The sequence below is a fragment of the Rhinopithecus bieti genome, unplaced genomic scaffold, assembly GCF_001698545.2.
Source record: "Rhinopithecus bieti isolate Rb0 unplaced genomic scaffold, ASM169854v2 scaffold_2205, whole genome shotgun sequence".
In the NCBI taxonomy this organism is placed as follows: Eukaryota; Metazoa; Chordata; class Mammalia; order Primates; family Cercopithecidae; genus Rhinopithecus; species Rhinopithecus bieti.
The window spans coordinates 1029534-1044612 of record NW_016803673.1 but is presented as its reverse complement, the minus strand read 5'-3'; the positions used below and the strand labels follow the sequence as shown (position 1 = coordinate 1044612).

Genomic DNA, 15079 nt, shown 5'->3' with positions numbered 1-15079 from the left:
CCACCCACCCACCCACCCATCTATCCATCCATCCATCCGTCCATCCATCCATCCATCCATCCATCCATCCATCCATCCATCCATTATCCATGCATCCATCCACCCACCCATCTATCCATCCACCCACCCATCCATCCATCCATCCATCCATCTTCTATTATCTGTCTATCTCTGTCTGTATCTATCCAACCCATCCACCTCTCCATTTGTCACTATCTAGCTGTCATTCTTTCTCTGGAGGCCTGGCTAGTGCCTTTGGGGATATACTGTCTTCTGAAATACTCTTAGGTACCACTCTGAGAAGCATGGGGAATGTGGGGTACCCCGGTAGACTGCTCCTGTGCTGGGGGGCCTTTCACCCTGCACTGTAGTGAGAGTGTCTGGGGGAAGAAATGTCCTTCTGCAGCTGGTCATGGGATGTGACCACAAGCCCTTTCCATGGAGGACCATGTGGGACCAGGGACCTCTTGGAGCACCTGGAGCCCTTGCTCACTCCCATGCTCCTGACTGGGGCTCTGCCCCTCATGCATCTCAGCCTCCCCATCCCCGAGCCAAGGAGCTGAGATGGGTGCTCCCGATGTCCTGGGCATCAGCACTGTGGGTCACCAGACATAACACAAACCTGACTCAAGCCCAGACCTGCCAGGCACCACACGCCCCAGTCACACATGGGAGCCACTCACAACATTTCTGTAGCCTCTGGGTGTCTGGCCCTCCCCAGGGACATTTTGTTCACCACTGCATCTGGCTGGTGGCACAACCCACAACACAGACCTCAGGCCAAAAGGGCGAGGCTGTCTGCTTCCCCTTGAGCCGTGGTGGTGGTGGTTCAAGCATGTGAGTTGGAGCCCTGGCCTCCTTCATCTTTGCCATCACAGCTCTTCAGAGCCTCCCACTCAGGACGTTGAGCATAGCCTTTGCCCCCGTGAGCCTTCGGTGGCATCGTCACCGCAGAATGACGCCGGCAGCACTGCCCGGCTTTCTGGACAGGGTTGATGCTTTGTGCCAAGTTTGGGGAATGACGGAGAGTGTGGGTGCCCTCTGGTCTAGTAGGTTGGGCTTCCCGAACAGGAAAGCCCAACAGGAAGCTGGGGGTTGGGCTGTTCTTGCAAAGGGACCCTTCCTCTTTGGTTGACTGCAGAAGCCTCACTCAGGTTACCCAGAAGCCTGTGGGTGCTGGCTTGTCTTCTGCACCTTGGTGAACAGACGCTGCCTCCTGGGTTTCGCCCTTGGCCGCCCTTCTTTTGCCTTGGGCTTTGGACTTGGTAGTCTTTGGGGCAGTCCGTTCACTTAAACAGCACATGCATTGCAGGTCCTTTCTACGCGCTGGGTGCTCTGCTAGGCTCTGAGGACTCTGGTGGTCAAACCAGACATTCCTCTGGCATCCAGAGAAGAACACCACCTAGTGAGCAGCACTCAGGAGTGGTGGCTGTGATGATGAAGGACAAGGGTGAGTCAGGGAAAGGTCATAGGCACCAGAGTCTGACCCAGAAGGTCCAGGGAGGCCTCCTGGAGCAGTGACATTTTTGCTGAGCCCTGCAGGAGGGACAGAAGTGAATAGGTGAGGTATGGAAAGCAGGCAGAGCTGTGGGGTCAAGAGGTGAGGAGGCAGGGGCTGGCACAGGGCCGAGCCCAGCAAGGGAGACGTGGGAGTGGGCTGTGGGCTGCAGAACCTGCTGGGGCGGCCAGCTGCTTGGGGGGAAGTTCTTTATCCCAAGGCACTGGGACCTACTGAAGGTTGTAGCCACACAGGGAGGGAGTGGCACCGAAGGCTGTAGCCAGGGGGAGTGGCACCGAAGGTTGTAGCCAGGGGGAGTGGCACTGAAGTTTGTAGCCAGGGGAAGTGGCACTGAAGGCTGTTTGAAACAACTCTGGTCCCAGTGTGGGGCAGGAATGGGAAGGGGACCATTCCAAGGATGTGAAGGGAAAACCAGTGGGATGTCTGTGCTCATCCAGAGAGGTCTTTTGTTTACTTATTTTATTTTTTTGAGACGGAGTCTCGCTCTGTCACCCAGGCTGGAGTGCAATGGTGCGATCTCGGCTCACTGCAACCTCCACCTCCCAGGGTCAAGCGATTCTCCTGCCTCAGCCTCCTAAATAGCTGAGATTACAGGTGTGCGCCACCATACCTGGCTAATTTTTATATTTTCAGTAGAGACAAGGTTTTGCCATGTTGACCGGGCCAGTTTCAAACTCCTGACCTCAAGTGATCCGTCCGCCTCAGCCTCCCGAAGTGCTGGGATTACAGGCGTGAGTCTCCGTGCCTGGCCCAGAGAGGTCTTTTAAAAGATCTTGGATATTCTGGCCAGACTGATGCTTCTAGGTGCTAGGATGCCAGGCCTGAGTGTCTGCATGCGTGCATGCGTGTGTATGTGCATATGTGTGCGCGTATGTGCCTGTGTGTGCGTGCATGTGTGTGCATTCATGTGTGTTTATGCAAGTGTATGTGTGTGCGTGTGTGTGTATGTCTGCCTTCCATATGAGGGCTGCCTGCCCTCTGTCTGCCTGGCCCTACCTTCTGCAGAGCTAGTGTTGGTCTGTGGACCTTGACACCTTGACTATGGCCCAGACATGGAAATGGCGGGAACATAAGCTGCTATGTCAAGCCAGCTGAAGCCAAAGGAAGAGGAGTGGGTGTGAGCAAAGTGCTGCTTTGCCCCTTGGTCCTCGGGCCAAGGAGGGATCCCAGGAGCCCCTTCCCGGGAAGGGGGAAGACCCGCCCTTCAGATGCACCTGCCCACCAGTGGAAGGCCTCTCCTAGCTGTGTTTGGCTTCTCCAGTGGAAGGTCCCCTCTCAAACTGTGTTTGGCTTCCCAACACAGCCATTAGTGGGACTGTCCACTCTTTCCTAAGGGCAAGAAGACAGGTGCCCACAAGCAATTTGCCAGGGAGAAGGAAGGTTAAAGGGACTGGGGGGACATTCTGTTCCACAGCTCCAGTCACAGGGACTCGAAATTCTTTGGCTTGAATTAGTTTATAAAGAAAGCAGATGAGCAAGGTGCCTGCCGGGAGCCCCAGATGGTGTTTTGGCTGAGCCGGTATTGTGCTCCCTGCCAGGGCCCTAGCGCCTGTGCCTTGGGTTGCAGTCATTTGTGTTGCAGGATTAAACCTGTGGTCCAGGTCATCGTGGGACTGTTTTAGGGTAGAGGGTTTTCATTCTGGGGGAGGATGGGAATGTGTCAACCTGGCAGCCGGAGCTCATTCGCACCTAAATGCCGGGAGGAACCAGGTTGGCCGTGGGCGTCCTTGCCTGTAGAATGCCTGTCACTGGAAGAAAGCAGATGTTTCGTTAATTTTCGTATGCAAATATTTATTTGAAGCCAAAGGATATCACCATAGTAATTGAAGAACTGGAACCGGAGCGCATTGTTAAAAAGCTACATAATTAACTCATCATCATAAATGGTTTTATTAAATGCATTTCAAAATGGGAGGCTCTAGGAAGCAGTTTTGACTCTGGCAGCAAAAGAATGAAAGATGATGAGAGTCAACTTCTCGGGTGGCCTCCAGCCATACAGAGCCACCTTGGGCGGAGCATCAGAAACCAGTCAAGATCAGCCAGGCGCGGTGGCTCACACCTATAATCCCAGCACTTTGGGAGGCTGAGGCGGGTGAATCACAAGGTCAAGAGATCAAGACCATCCTGGCCAACATGGTGAAGCCCCGTCTCTACTAAAATTAGCCGGGTGTGGTGGCACATGCCTGTAGTCCTGGCTGGCTACTCGGGAGGCTGAGGCAGGAGAAGCGCTTGAACCTGGCAGGCAGAGGTTGCAGTCAGCCAAGATCACGCCACTGCATTCATTCCAGCCTGACGGCAGGGCGAGACTCTGTCTCAAAGAAAAAAAAAAAAAGAAAAAGAAAAAAAGAAACCAGTCAAGTTCAGGAAGCTGAGTTGGGATCCAGTGGGGATGTAGGGGCCAATGCACATTCAGCCCCTGGCTTTCGTGCACTGTAGATTATTTGCATCTTCCAGCTCTGATATCTTTGCACTGCATTTGTTTTCTGTGGTTTGGAAAATGCAAAACAGCAACAGAAAAGAGAGTATAAATTCTATTAGAGGAGAAGCTGATGACTCTTGGATATATGATTTATATATTAAATTGCAGGTTTGCACGTCTGCAGAGCCTGTTGAAAATTTAATGGCTAATATTCTTAACTGTAGCAAAAGTAAATTATGTATGAAAGGGGTTGACTTTCTTCTCTTTTCTTGCAATAATGATTTCCCTCCCTGCTGAGGACAGAGAGAGAGAGAGAGATGAGGAGGAGGGGAAGGAGGGAGGAAGGAGGAGGAAGGATGTGGCGGTGCTCTGAGGAAAGAAACCAGATAATAGTGCAAACATCCATCAGACCGCAGGAGGAAAATTGGATTTCAGCAGGACTTGTGCAGAAGAGCAAAGCTCTGTGTGTCGGGTGTGCGGTGAGCGTCTCGCCCTGATAAATCTCCTATTAAAACACGGAAAAGGTGGGTGGCAGGGAGGCCCGTGTTCCTCCTAGCCTGCTCTGAATTCAGAGTCTCTCAATAATCCGGGAGAGAGCTGCCACCTAAGCAGGGCCGGGCATTTAGAGAGTGACTGACCAGCCCCTTCTCTGATTCTAGGGGACCCCTGGAAAGCCGGGACCACGGGGGCAGCGAGGCCCAACGGTAACCGCCCTTCCAGCTTGTGGGCATGTCTGGGACACGGGAGTATGGTTTAAGGAGCACGTGCTGGGGGCTGGGGGAAGGCGGTGTCTGTGAGTCGGGACTTGAGCTGACTTTCCTTCTCTCCCATCTGTCCAGGGTCCAAGGGGTGAAAGAGGCCCCCGGGGCATCACTGGGAAACCTGGCCCCAAGGTACGTTTTTGGCCTCCTGGGTGGTGGGTGGCATGAACCCAAGTTGCAAAGCTACAGAGATACGGAGCATCTGAGGGTGTCTGTGACTTTTTTTTTTTTTTTTTTTTTTTTTTTTTTTTTTTAAATAAAATGAACAACAGAAAAAAAACAGGACCTTTTCTTACGTGTATTTAAGAAGAAGCTTGTCCCCTCCAGCAGCCTCTGGATGCCTTAGATGAGATTTAATTAAGTAACTGAGAACGATGGTCATGAGATGTGGCCCCAGCAGAGCAGGGGCAGGGCCTCGCCCCAACACCTGGGACCCCAGAGACAGCAGCAGGGGCCAGATCCACCACAGACTCACCCGCCCTGGTCAGGAGGCCCTCTTTCCTCTCTTGAAAGGGGTTTGAGAGCTGCAAAGGCCTCTACCAGAACTTTCTGGCAGGGGAAGGCCCAGGCCGGCTTCGTGCACATTCTTCCCACTGAGGGACATTGAAGCCACTCCTTGGGTGGAGAATCTGGACACAGACCCAACAGGAAGGCTGCTCCTACCTGTCCAGGATACCACTCCAGAGTGGGTTCCTGCTGGGATGAGTCTTCCAGTGGCTGAGGGGCCAAGCTGGCCTGTCCCTCAGCTGACCGGAATGTACCCACAGGCTACTCTGAACTCCTCTGGAACAAGCTCTGGGGTACTTCTCATGCCCGGTGAGCTGACATGAGGCTCATGTATGAGAACTCAGAGCAGCAGCTGTCATATGGGGGTGGCCCTATTTCTGCCTCTGCATGACTTTTCGAGGCGCTCGAGGCTGGGCCACAGCCTTTGTCCCACTCAGGAGAGTACTCTGGAAATGTCCAGCCCTGTAGACACTGGGCGATCAGCTGCGTGCAGAGGCGGGGGACAGGCTGGGCGGTCAGCTGCGTGCAGAGGCGGAGGACAGGCAGGCTTTAGTAGCCACAGATCGGCGCCAGTGCCTTCTGCCCCTTTCTGAGGGTCAGGGCCACCTTGAGGGGTGCACACAGGCAATATTTGACTCAGACGTTTTGATGACGTTATGGGCCAGAGTCTTTTCATCCAAATAATAACATTCATAAGCTTTTCCCCCTCTCTCCTTCCTTCTCAAGGGCAACTCCGGAGGTGACGGCCCAGCTGGCCCTCCTGGTGAACGGGTAAGGAGCTGGAGCCTTCGGGGGTGTCTCTGAGGGCAGAGCCTACCTCGAATGCCCCCTGCACTTTGTCCTGGGGTGGGCTGGGGCCAGGGAAGCCTCAGACCCTGCTGAAGGGTAGGGTTTTCCTAAGATCCCAAGGGTAGGTCACGCCCAGGGAGTGAACTCTTCCATACGTCAGGGACCTCGACCCCAGCCCTGGTCTTGGGGTTTGGGAATGGCCGAGATGACAGGAAATGGGTCCCAGGCTCCATCCTGCCCCCAAGGGTGGGGCAGGGTGAGGGAGGGGCTGGAATAATAGAGGAAAGGCCGTTGGGGTGGCGAGAAATAACACCTGCATTCCGAGAGCCACCGGCACAGACACGGCAGCCGCAGGAGCTGCTCGGAAGAGACCTCTTATCCTCAAACTGGCCTTTCTGTGTTCCCAGGGACCCAACGGACCCCAGGGACCCACGGGATTTCCTGGACCAAAGGGCCCCCCTGTAAGTAATGGCTTCCTTGCTGGGCTAGCACTGCCTGTCCCTTCCGACACCACCTGCTTTTCTCCGAGGTCTGCTGGGAGCTCCTCACAGTGGCCGGTGGGTGGAGGGAGGCCCGAGGTGAAATTCTGGCTGCTCAGATGAGGGGGAGACCTCCGCCCAAGGCTACTGCAGGGCAGTCTGTGACTGTGTCCCATTGCCGGGCCGCCGGCGCTGGAGAGAGCTGCGCGCTGGGATCCTCTCTCCTTTAGACTGAAGTGATTTTCTCACCGAATTCTGTGTTAGTGCCGTGGGGCCGCCATCACGAGTGACCAGGAACTGGGTGTGGCTTAGAACTGGGTGTGGCTTAGAACTGGGTGTGGCTCTTCTCTCACAGCCCTGGAGGCCAGAAGTTGGAGAGCAAAGTGTGGTCAGTCAGAGCTGGCACCTTCTGGAAGCTCTAGGGGAGACGGGGTCCCAGGCTTCTCCCGGGGCGCTGGTAGCTGCTGCCAGTCCTTGGCATCCAGTGGCCTGTGCACACTTACCCTGGCCGCTGCCTCCATCTTCACGTGGACTTCCTTCTGTGTCTTTCTGTCTTCTAATCTCTTTCTTTTTTTTTTGTTTTTTGAGACAGAGTCTCGCTCTGTCGCCCAGGCTGGAGTGCAGTGGCCGGATCTCGGCTCACTGCAACCTCTGCCTCCTGGATTCAAGCCATTCTCCTGCCTTAGCCTCCAGAGTAGCTGGGATTACAGGTGTGCGCCGCCACACCCAGCTAATTTTTAGTAGAGACAGGGTTTCACCGTGTTGGCCAGGATGGTCTCGAACTCCTGACCTCAGGTGATCCACCCGCCTCGGCCTCCCAGATTGCTGGGGTGACAGGCGTGAGCCACCGCGCCTGGACATCTCTTTTGTTTCATAAGGACACCAGTCACTGGGCTGGGCCCACACCCATCTAGGTTGGCTTCATCCTAATTCAGTTACACTGGCAAAGACCCCATTTCCAAGTGAGGTCACAGGCACAGGTTCTGGGGGGGACATGTCCTTTTGGGGGACACACTTCGCCTCACGACAGGTGCGATGTATTTCCTCCAGTATCAACATCCATCTAGCAGTGGGATTATGATCCAGCAGGCATGGCAGGGCTGGTGGGGAGGGGGTTGGACTTTGCAACCGACAGACTCAGGTCCTGGTGCCGCCTGTGCCACCTGCTGCTGGACCTCGGGATGCCAAGTGGCCTCTTCTGCCTCAGTTTCTCCCTTGGGAGATGAGGGCGACAACAGCACGTCCCTTGGGGCAGTTGTGAGGATTTTGTAGGATGACGGGCAGGTGCCAAGGGCAGCCTTAGATTTATTGTCACTGTCCCCCTGCCTGCCGGGTGATTGTCCTTCTCAGAGGATGTGCAGGGACAGGAGCCATGGAAATAACGGTCACTCCACGTGGCATTAAATCTCAAAGGTGGGTGCTTCTCAGACACGAATGAACCTCCTTTCCTTTGTTTTTTTTCTTTAGGGCCCTCCAGGCAAGGATGGACTCCCTGGGCACCCTGGACAGAGAGGCGAGACTGTGAGTATCCTGGGTGCTGGGGGACATGGCTGGCTGGCTCTCTGAACACCCTGCATGTGGGCACAGCCCTTGCTACCCAGTGCCATCTAGGACCCTTCCGCTGACTCAGCCAGGCTGTGAGGCAGGGCCGGGGCAGAGCAGTCATGCTGGCTGGCAGCGCCTTGTGGCATCTGTGGGCAGAAGGCAGGTGCTGACTGTGGGCTGGTTTTGGAAACTTTGGTAAAAGGCCACATTTAAAGATATACATAGATTATCCTGGGCAGACTGAAGCCTCGTGCATTCAGCCTTATTTTCCCTCTGGAATAATGCTGAGTGCCACCCAGCTTGAGGGATACGTCTTTTAATTGGGAAAGTGCTGGCAAAGGGTCTACATGTTACTCAGTGTCATTCAGTCATTTGATGCTGCAGCACTTCTAGAGGGCGGCTATGGGCCACGTACCATCCCCACCCGCGTTTACCCAGGCCCTTCCAGCTCCAATCCAGGGGGTCTGAAGGATGCCTGCGATGTCCCCTTTACAGTAAAGAAGACACGCGCCAGTCAGGTGGAAGTGGCCTCTAACTGGTCATGCCGCAGGGCACGTGGTCTTTGCAGCCAAAGACTCCCCGTTGACCTTGCCCTTCACTTTAGAAATGCATATCACAGGCTACTTTATCTAGACCAGAAAGGACTCCAACGTTTTCAGTTGGGAGAAAAAGCCCTCATCAGAAACGGGATCATTTTCCTGGCCCCATCAGCCCTTTGGAATTTGACCCAGCTCCCTAAAGGTGTGTGTCAGGAAAGGGTGCAGGCACGCCTGTAACCTGGCCCACACCTGTGAGCTTGGGACTCCAGGCTTTGACTATCTGGGGACGTGCAGCGTCTGGCGACTTCCTCATCACTACGCTGTGTTCCTTCTCTGAGTGCCCACCTGCTCTGTCCAGCTTAAAGGATGAATGGCACAGATGCAACATTTCCTACCAAGGAGACTGGGGGGCATGTCAGGGTCACTGCAAGGGTCTCTGCAGCCGGGTTTCTAGGGGTCAGGATCTCTACAGGACCAGCAAAAGCAGGTCCCCTCGCGGAATGGGTCTGTGAGTGCCCTGTTGAATATATTCTCCATGCCTGCTTTGAAAAAGTCCCCTTTGTCTCTCTTTGGTTTGTTGTGATGAAACCTCTTTTAATTATACCTTCACTGGTGTTCTGCATGGCGCGTGCTGCCTGATAAATGGAGATTGCTTTGCTCTTTTGTTGATAGAAAAAATGAAAACATTTCTTCTGAGCTTTGCATGTTTTTCTCTAATGCCTTTTCAAGGAGACAAGATAGAAGGTTTTACATATTATTTGCTTTTCTCCATCTGACTTATTCTGGACGGAGGCTGGTAAAAGAATTAAGCTGCTCGTCTCTGCTCAGAAAGTTGCACATGTACTTCCAGCTGCCTTCTGCCACCCCGGCCGTCTCCCTAGACACAAGGCACTGGAGTGATGCCAGTGGGCGCTCCATGTCTCTGAGACCCACTTAGGACATAGCATCTTCTCCATGGGCTGGTCCGGACAAGCCCACCAGAAAGAGCTGCTCTGGAGTGTGGATTTCCTTCTTTTTTAAAAAAATGAAACATAAATGGTCATTATTTCTCCTAAATGTGAGCCAGAAACTTATTTCTCAGCAAAGGGCTGAGCTCATATTCCGTCCTCAACAGCCAGGAGTGGCTGAGGGCCCCTGGGGGAGGCCTTTTTTGTTTTGTGTTAACATTGACATTAGCAAAACTTAACCAAGGCTCCTGTCTCCCCTTGGGCTCTTGGGCTCTTCTCCCTGGGTCCACTGAGCAGGGCATGCCCTTGACACCTGTCCGCCACCCCTTCCTTCTGATCCCGTAAGTGTAATGTACATTAGAAACGATCATTCTAGCCAGCTGTATACAACTGAGCTGGGCTTAAAGGAGAGAGCCCTTCTAGAGTTTGCAAAGAAGCTAAATCTGGGCTGGGCACAGTGGCTCACACCTATAATCCCAGCACTTTGGGAGGCCAAGGTGGGCAGATCACCTGAGGTCGGGAGTTTGAGACCAGCCTGGCCAACATGGTGAAACCCCATCTCTACTAAAATACAAAATTAGCCAGGCCTGGTGGCAGGCACCTGTAATCCCAGCTACTCAGGAGACTGAGGCAGGAGAATCGCTTGAACCCGGGAGGCGGAGGCTGCAGTAAGCCAAGATCGTGCCATTGCACTCTCCAGCCTGGGCAACAAGAGTGAAACTCCGTCTCAAAAAAAAAGGAAGCTGAGTCTGCTGTGGGTTCATATGGCCCAGTGGCTTGGTGTGAGATTGTGCCACTGGCTGCTGGACAGTGAGGCAGTGAGCCCAGGCCTGGGGCCATTCACCTTCCAGCCCTAGCTTGGCCTTGGGGCCAGCCACCTTCTCCTCCAGAGTCTAGAGTTTGCCTCGAGGCCTCCGGGTGGAAGGTGTGCATGTCTCCACCAGTGTCATGTGGCACCTGCAGGTGGCTTCTCGCTGGCACCTGTCGTGCTCTGCAGAGGTGCCCGGAAATGAAGCTTGTGTTGCCTTAAGGTCATCTTCCTCCTTTGAGGGCGAGTACAGAAAGCGTGGCGACACCCACAGCCAAGCCAGGATCGTTACCTACGCGTGAGCATGCAGAGCGGCCGTGAGATATTCCCGCTGAATCAAGCTAAAAATAACGCATCCAAGCTGCCGTGTTATGAAAGCAGCTGGCTCTCGCTCTAGCCTGTTTTAAATACATGCCGAGGAGCACACGGGCAGAGTCACCTGTCGTGCATCAGAGGCGTTCACGCCAAAGCAGGGCAGTCGCCACAGAGCCACTGCTGAGAAACAGCCAGAGGTAGCCCCGGGTCCAGGAAGGGCACCGAGCCGACTCAGAAAAGGAACGCTTGGTGACATGATAAAGGCGAATTGCATTGGCCTAAAGATGCAGAGGCAGAAGAGCAGCCAGTGAGATGAGCTTGTGTGGCTTCGTTACCCTCGTGAAATGAGTGCAAATGCACAGTGGCTCACGCCTGTAATCCCAGCACTTTGGGAGGCCAAGGCAGGTGGATCACGAGGTTGGGAGTTCGAGGCCAGCCTGACCAACGTGGTGAAACCCTGTCTCTACTAAAAATACAAAACTTAGCCAGGGTGTGGTGGTGTGTGCCTGTAATCCCAGCTACCCAGGAGGGTGAGGCAGGATAATCACTTGAACCTAGGAGGCAGAGGTTGCAGTGAGCGGAGATCGAGTCACTGCACTCCAGCCGGGGTGACAGAGGGAGACTCTCCATCTGGGGGAAAAAAAAAAATGAAACAAGAGACATAGGCCTCTCACACAAAGTCTGGAATGTCTACTATGGGGGAAGGGAGGTGGGGGGCAAGCATCCTGCTGAGAACAGCGCAGGGCAGGGTGGCGCAGGCCACTGCAGCATCCTCAGTAGAGTGACTCTCTCTTGACAGGGTTTCCAAGGCAAGACTGGCCCTCCAGGACCCCCAGGCGTGGTCGGCCCTCAGGTAAGCTCCAGCCTTCCCGAATGCCATGGGTCACCCGGTGTCACTTGCCCGCAGGGAAGAGGGTTCCAGCCCAGGCGTCTGTTGCCTCCACGATTCCGGAGGTGCAGGTGCTGCTGAGAGGTTGTCTTAGGTCCTGAATGCTGGTCAGCGTGAGGCTCGCCCCCACACACGAGCAAAGATGTGTTTGCCCTCGACACGAACCCAGCACGCAGGGCAAGGAAGGCTGCCCGAGGCTCACAGTGTGGCTGGGGCCAGACCTGGGCCAGCTCAGGAACTGGGCTTATCTCTGCTGTGGGTGTCCAAGGCAGCCAAGTCTTCCTGCCACTGGGCCCTGTGGGTGCCACGGGCCTGCGGTTCTAATCGCAAATCGGTGGCAGATCAGTGGCAGGAGCGGCTTAGGGCCGGGATTGATGGCTTAGAGTTGCAAAACGGGAAGGGGTCACCTTGTGTCCTAGAAAGCGCACACCTCATGTAGTGGTAAGATGTGGACCTGCTGTAGCCACAGAACTGAAGGGCATGTGGGCTTTGCCCCTGGTGTGGCTTTTCTCCCATCCTCAGCCTGTCCTGTGGCTGAATCAGCCTCTCTCAGGGCATGTCCCAGGAAGGCAGGCTTGGCTGTGCCTCCTAAAGGCGCCAGGTTGGGGAAGAGGGCCACGTGGGGCCCAGCAGGGACCAGGCAGTGAGCAGCGCACCAGCACCCACCCTCTGGATTGTTGCCAGGAGAAGAAGGCTTGCAAAGGCACTTGGAGGTTTGGTGGGCCTGCAGCAGACCTTTGCCTCCGTGACCAGGGCTGTTCTTAGGTTTAGGAAGAAATGCTCACTCCCTTGCAAGTCACTCGAAGCATTTGTGGCTGACACTGATTTTCCCCACAGGGTCCCACGGGAGAAACGGGCCCAATGGGTGAGCGTGGCCACCCTGGGCCCCCCGGACCCCCCGGTGAACAGGGGCTTCCGGGCCTTGCTGGAAAAGAAGGGACGAAGGTGAGTTTCTGGAACCTTCTGTGTCAGCTCAGGCGTTTCCTAAGGAATCATTCTGGGGCTTGGTGTTTTTCTGCTCTTTTCTGATGAATGGAGAATTCCTGAAACAGACGCTCCTCATGCCAGCTCACTCCCCAGATGGCACGATTTGCTCACTTTTGCTTGATTCACTCCAGGAGTCGTGCTGACCTGCTCAGGGATGGGCTTGGGGAAGTGCAGGGGTCACCACCATCCTCCGCCGTCTGCTCTCTCCCCAGCTGCCAGCCCTGCTCCCAGAAATGGTTGAAAAGCTCTGGGACTTCGTGCGTCCGTCACACATTTAGCAGAAAGTGGCCCTTTTAAAAACCCCTCACCCCAGCCGGGTGCGGTGGCTCACGCCTGTAATCCCAGCACTTTTGCAGACTGAGGCAGGTGGGTCACCTGAGGTCAGGAAGTTGAGACCAGCCTGGCCAACATCTCTACTAAAAATACAGAAATTAGCTGGGTGTGGTGGCGTGCACCTGTAATCCCGCCTACTTGGGAGGCTGAGGCAGGAGAATCGCTTGAACCCGGGAACTGGAGGTTGCAGTGAGCCAAGATCGTGCCACTGCACTCCAGCCTGGTTAACAGCAATGAAACTCTATTTTTTTGTTTTTTTGGTTAAAAAGAAAAAAGAAAAAAGAAAAAAAAACAGCCCTCACCCCAAGAGCCTGAGAAATTATAAAAGTGAAAACAAACATGTTTTGTCCCACCTCTTGATGCCAGCTCCAACTACCCCCTTTTCATATCTCCTCCCCTGGGCACCCCAGAGTGAGTGGCCTTAACTTGCTGTATGAGCACAAAAATAGCCGTTCCCTTTCAGGGATGCTGCAAGGGCAAGCTCTTCAGCCTGTAGGACCACAGAAGAGTAAACCTGAAAAATAATAAAGTGAAGCAAATGAAGAAATACTGAAAAAACCACACACCCGTGTGTGCATGTAGATATAGGAATCAAAACACATGGGTACACGCACACGTGTGTGTATTCTAGACACAAAGAGAGCTCTCCAGGCTTGGAAAGGCGGCCACGGGCATTTGACCTGCTCGTTTGAAACTGCACTGTGTTCCACATTGGACCCCAGAGAATATTTTGGAAGATATCAAATCTTTACTGTACCTCAGGGAGAGTCGAGGCTAAGTGGTGACTTTTGTTTCAGAAAATGTGGTTTCAGGCTTGAAGAAGTCCCTTAAGCGATACGTCCATTTAGGACAATGCTTTTAACGCTGTTTTGACCATGAATTTCTTGGAGCACAGTCTTACAAGGAGCCCCAAATCTATGGAAAAGGTAGATGTGACCTCAGCTGCCACGGGGCCCATCGTAGCCCTTAAGGGCCTTGGGAGAAAGGACCCTGAAACTCCATGGAGCAGGGGTAGAGTCAGATTTGCACGCAGAGCCTGCCCTATGAGCATGGCTTCCAGGCAGAGGCTCAGGCTATTCTCCCACGTGTGGACTGCTGAGTCCAGTCACGACTCTGGAAAGTGGCCAGGAGAAGCCCAATCCAGCCCAAGTCCAGGGGTGTCTGATGAGAAGGCCCCAACCCTTGGCCTCGCTCTGGGGCTGGTGAGAGGTCTGCGTTGCTGGCTCCAGGAGAGAAGGCCCCAGCCCTTGGCCTCGCTCCGGGGTGGGTGAGAGGTCTGCGTCGCTGGCTCCAGGAAAACTCATTTCTGACTCTGTTTTCAGGGTGACCCAGGCCCCGCAGGCCTCCCTGGGAAAGATGGCCCTCCAGGATTACGTGGTTTCCCTGGGGACCGAGGGCTTCCTGGTCCAGTGGTGAGTGAGAGGCCAGGCGGGGAATGAAATGGGACAGTATGCAGCCCTGGAGGCCTCTTCCCGCGTGCCCTTGACCAACCTTTTCATGGCTTTGCAGGGAGCTCTTGGACTGAAAGGCAATGAAGGGCCTCCTGGCCCACCAGGCCCTGCGGTGAGTCAAAGCTTTGTCCCATCCTCTTTCTTGAATCCTACTCTCCAGGTCAGAAGGGGCAGTCCCTGAGAGCCCAGAGCATGCAGCTGCCCCAGACCCCTGAGGATCCTGGGGAGGACGTGGAGGGGGGAAGATGGCCTTTGGGGAGATGTAGACAGCGCATCCCAAGTCCACAGCCAGGATGATGAAGGGTCCCAGGGGCACACCAAGGAAAGGAGAGCGCTGGGCAGCCTGTAGGGCAGGAGGAGCCACCCTGTGTTGGAGCAAGGAGAAAGCCTATACACCTAGCGTGGGTCTGGGCTGGGCCAGCAGGGGAAGAAACAGACACGGGTCTCCAGGGACTCTGAAGATGCACGCTAAAGCCAGGCTGCTCATGGCGGGGGCACACTGGGCAGGACGGCCCTCTCAATTAGGCCAGGTACCCACCCATCCATATGCCAGCCCCCAGGCAAGGCATTCCCTGGAAAATGCACACCGTGGAGGAGAACAGCAGAAAGGGTCATGGGTGCCCTGTGGGCATGCGGGCCCTGGAGGGGAGTGGGTGCCCCGTGGGCATGTGGGCCCTGGAGGAGCGTGGGTACCCCATGGCATGGGGGCCCTGGAGGGGAGTGGGTGCCCTGGGGGCATGTGGGCCCTGGAGGGGAGTGGGTGCCCCGTGGGCATGTGGGCCCTGGAGGAG

General features: G+C 54.9%; 1 protein-coding gene across 4 annotated transcripts in view; it reads left to right on the top strand.

Moving 5' to 3' along the window:
* The window catches only part of COL5A1 (collagen type V alpha 1 chain), a 162424-nt gene that overhangs the window by 103821 nt on the left and 43524 nt on the right, over positions 1–15079 (top strand). For all 4 annotated transcript variants that reach the window (XM_017848837.1, XM_017848826.1, XM_017848819.1 and 1 more), the window contains 9 exons: positions 4598–4642; positions 4778–4831; positions 5933–5977; positions 6403–6456; positions 7942–7995; positions 11428–11481; positions 12355–12462; positions 14160–14249; positions 14347–14400. In XM_017848837.1, coding sequence (XP_017704326.1) covers positions 4598–4642; positions 4778–4831; positions 5933–5977; positions 6403–6456; positions 7942–7995; positions 11428–11481; positions 12355–12462; positions 14160–14249; positions 14347–14400 — 558 coding nt within the window. The remainder of the gene's footprint in view (positions 1–4597; positions 4643–4777; positions 4832–5932; positions 5978–6402; positions 6457–7941; positions 7996–11427; positions 11482–12354; positions 12463–14159; positions 14250–14346; positions 14401–15079) is intronic.